The 2500-nt window shown below is 38.5% G+C and overlaps 1 protein-coding gene across 6 annotated transcripts in view; it reads left to right on the top strand.

The window, feature by feature from the left end:
* Positions 1 to 2500, top strand: part of LOC113828476 (serine-arginine protein 55) — a 17483-nt gene that overhangs the window by 13838 nt on the left and 1145 nt on the right. For all 6 annotated transcript variants that reach the window (XM_027381458.2, XM_070133358.1, XM_070133340.1 and 3 more), the window contains 5 exons: positions 207 to 280; positions 871 to 1044; positions 1179 to 1262; positions 1424 to 1597; positions 2083 to 2500. The exon at positions 2083 to 2500 is cut by the window's right edge and continues 1145 nt beyond it. In XM_027381458.2, the coding sequence (XP_027237259.1) occupies positions 207 to 280; positions 871 to 1044; positions 1179 to 1262; positions 1424 to 1597; positions 2083 to 2185 (609 nt within the window). In that variant the 3' untranslated portion in view covers positions 2186 to 2500. The remainder of the gene's footprint in view (positions 1 to 206; positions 281 to 870; positions 1045 to 1178; positions 1263 to 1423; positions 1598 to 2082) is intronic.

Below are 2500 nucleotides of genomic sequence, written 5' to 3'. Positions count from 1 at the left end.
ATTAAATTTTTTCTTCAGAATTACCACTTTAGTTCTTTGTTTTTCTTTCTCAGGTTTTTAATTTTTCTTTTTGTTTTTTTCCTGTTATGATCATTACTATGACTTTCATACTCTATTATGCATCATATCATTCAAGGATGTATTGATAAAAAGAAATGAAAATCTGTGTGTTAACTGGGAGTCTAATGGAGTCATTGTGTCGACAGGACCTTAAAGACTTCATGCGACAGGCCGGGGAAGTCACGTATGCAGATGCGCACAAACACCGCAGAAATGAAGGGTGAGTGGGTGACGATGCCTGTTCCTTATTTATAATTTTCATGTGGCTATTTACGTGTTTTTGTGTTTCGTTCAGAGTGATTATGGTGTAAGAGTGTGCTGTTGATTTGATTGTATTCCATTTGTCTTTTATTTTTCTACATTTATTTTTTTGCATGAATAATTTCTTGGTCTAAATTCATTTCATTTATTTATTTATTGCTTCCTTGATAATGAATTTTGATTTGTAATCTTCAAGTATTTAAATTCTACATGTCCTTGTTTGTGGTAAAGCTTTGAAATTGGATTTAGGAGGCAAGTTCACGTCAACCTTTGCCTTTGAAAGAATTTGTTTTGCATGAAGTGGTTGTATGAGGAACTTTTATTGAAATGACTGTTTAATACTTGGAATATACCATTTTAGAAAATTGTAAGAAGTAAGTTGAAACCATTTCCAAGATTATAGGAATTATTTTCATTAGAGTCAATTCACAGTTTTGTGCAGAAGACCATAGCAGAAAATTATTGACATGCATGACAAATATTGAAGTGTGGTAAACAACTTTGAAGGCTAGATATCAATCCTCCCTTCCTTCCCCTTTTCCGTCCCAGGGTTGTGGAATTTGCCACATATGCTGACATGAAGGGAGCTCTGGAGAAACTGGATGGCAAAGAGCTCCATGGCAGGCGTATCCGCCTCATCAATGACTACAACTCTCGGCGGTCGCGCAGGTCCCACTCACGCTCCTCTTCCAGATCACGCTCCAGGTCTCGCTCACGTTCTAGGTAAAAAAAATTCTCCACTGTGCGTGTGGGTGTCATTGTGAGTGTGAGTGAGATTTTGTAATAATATATACCTAGGTATTGTTGTAACTTATAGTTTACACATTTTACACTGTATTTCTTCTACTTTTTTCCAGGTCAAGGTCAAGAAGCCATTCCAGATCACGTTCTCATTCACGCTCAAAGTCGCATTCACCTTCACGTTCAAGGTCCCGCTCAAGGTGAAGCTTGTGAATTTTTCATTTCTTTTATCTCTATAAATTTGTGAATTATATCAGAGGAAAATTGTTATATTTGGTTGTTGATATTATTGTTGATATTTGAATAATTACAGGAAGTAAGGAGCTTAGTCTTATTACTGACAGACCTGTTAACATTTTAGAGACAAGCGTAACAGGAAGTCCCACTCCAAGTCTCGATCCAAGTCACATTCCCGATCCAAGTCCAGATCAAGATCGCAGTCTAGGTCGCGATCCAGGTCACGTTCAAGGTCACCCACTAGATCCAGATCCAGGTCCAGGTCTCGTTCACACTCCAAGGAAAAGTCAAAGTCCAGGTAATATAGTAGCCTATCTCTCTACTGAATATACTCTTTCCCCTTCTCTCCCTCCATTTCTCCTTTCCTATTTTTATATTCCCACTTGCTATTATGAATGAAGAAATGCAGAGACAGTGAAACTCTCCCAAAATGAAAGATAAATAGAAAAAGTGAGCCAGGTGTCAGATATATTACATGCACAATCCAACACCAGCATCTGAGGCTTTATATCCTCTTCCTGAGACAGTCCCAAGAGGGATGATCTTGAAAGTCATCATATGTGTAAATGAGGAAGTGAAGATTTGCTAGGCTCCTGCCTAGTGAAGTAGCAAGAGGGACTTGTGGGTGGATGCAGTAATGTGCATTCTTGGATATTATCCTCATTAATTGAATGGTTTATCTTCATATCTTTTAACACTTCAATCTGCTTTCATCCTTACCTGTCTCATATGTTGTTGTTGTTACACATTATATTTAATATTAACCTTTTCCTCTCCCTGCAGGTCTCAGTCACGGCACCGCAGTAAATCCCCCAGCAAAGCAGAGTCAATGAGCCGCTCCCTCTCTAACAGCCCAAGAGAGGAGGAAGCAATGGATGAACACTGAGAAACAGCAGAGCGGGCTAGTTGAATGTTCTGATCTATTTTTACTACACCATACACAGCAAGAATTTCTGAGCTGTCTTGTAGGGGTGGAAGGTGTAGGGAGGGAGGAGTTTCAAGTGGTACGCAAAGTGATGCTTGGCTGAAATAAGAGTCTACGACATCAGCTGTGTTTTTGAGAGGATAGCAGAAGGTTTTCCCTATTTTTGGGTAAATTGTCCTGTAAGGGGCATGCATTTCAAAAATGATAATGACAAGTAATAGATAAAATAACAAGTAAATGCGAATAATTAGCATTGGTGCCATGTCATGTATTTAT

The sequence above is a fragment of the Penaeus vannamei genome, chromosome 2, assembly GCF_042767895.1.
Source record: "Penaeus vannamei isolate JL-2024 chromosome 2, ASM4276789v1, whole genome shotgun sequence".
NCBI lineage: Eukaryota > Metazoa > Arthropoda > Malacostraca > Decapoda > Penaeidae > Penaeus > Penaeus vannamei.
Note: the sequence above shows the minus strand (reverse complement) of the source record. Positions and strands in the feature narration are given on the sequence as shown.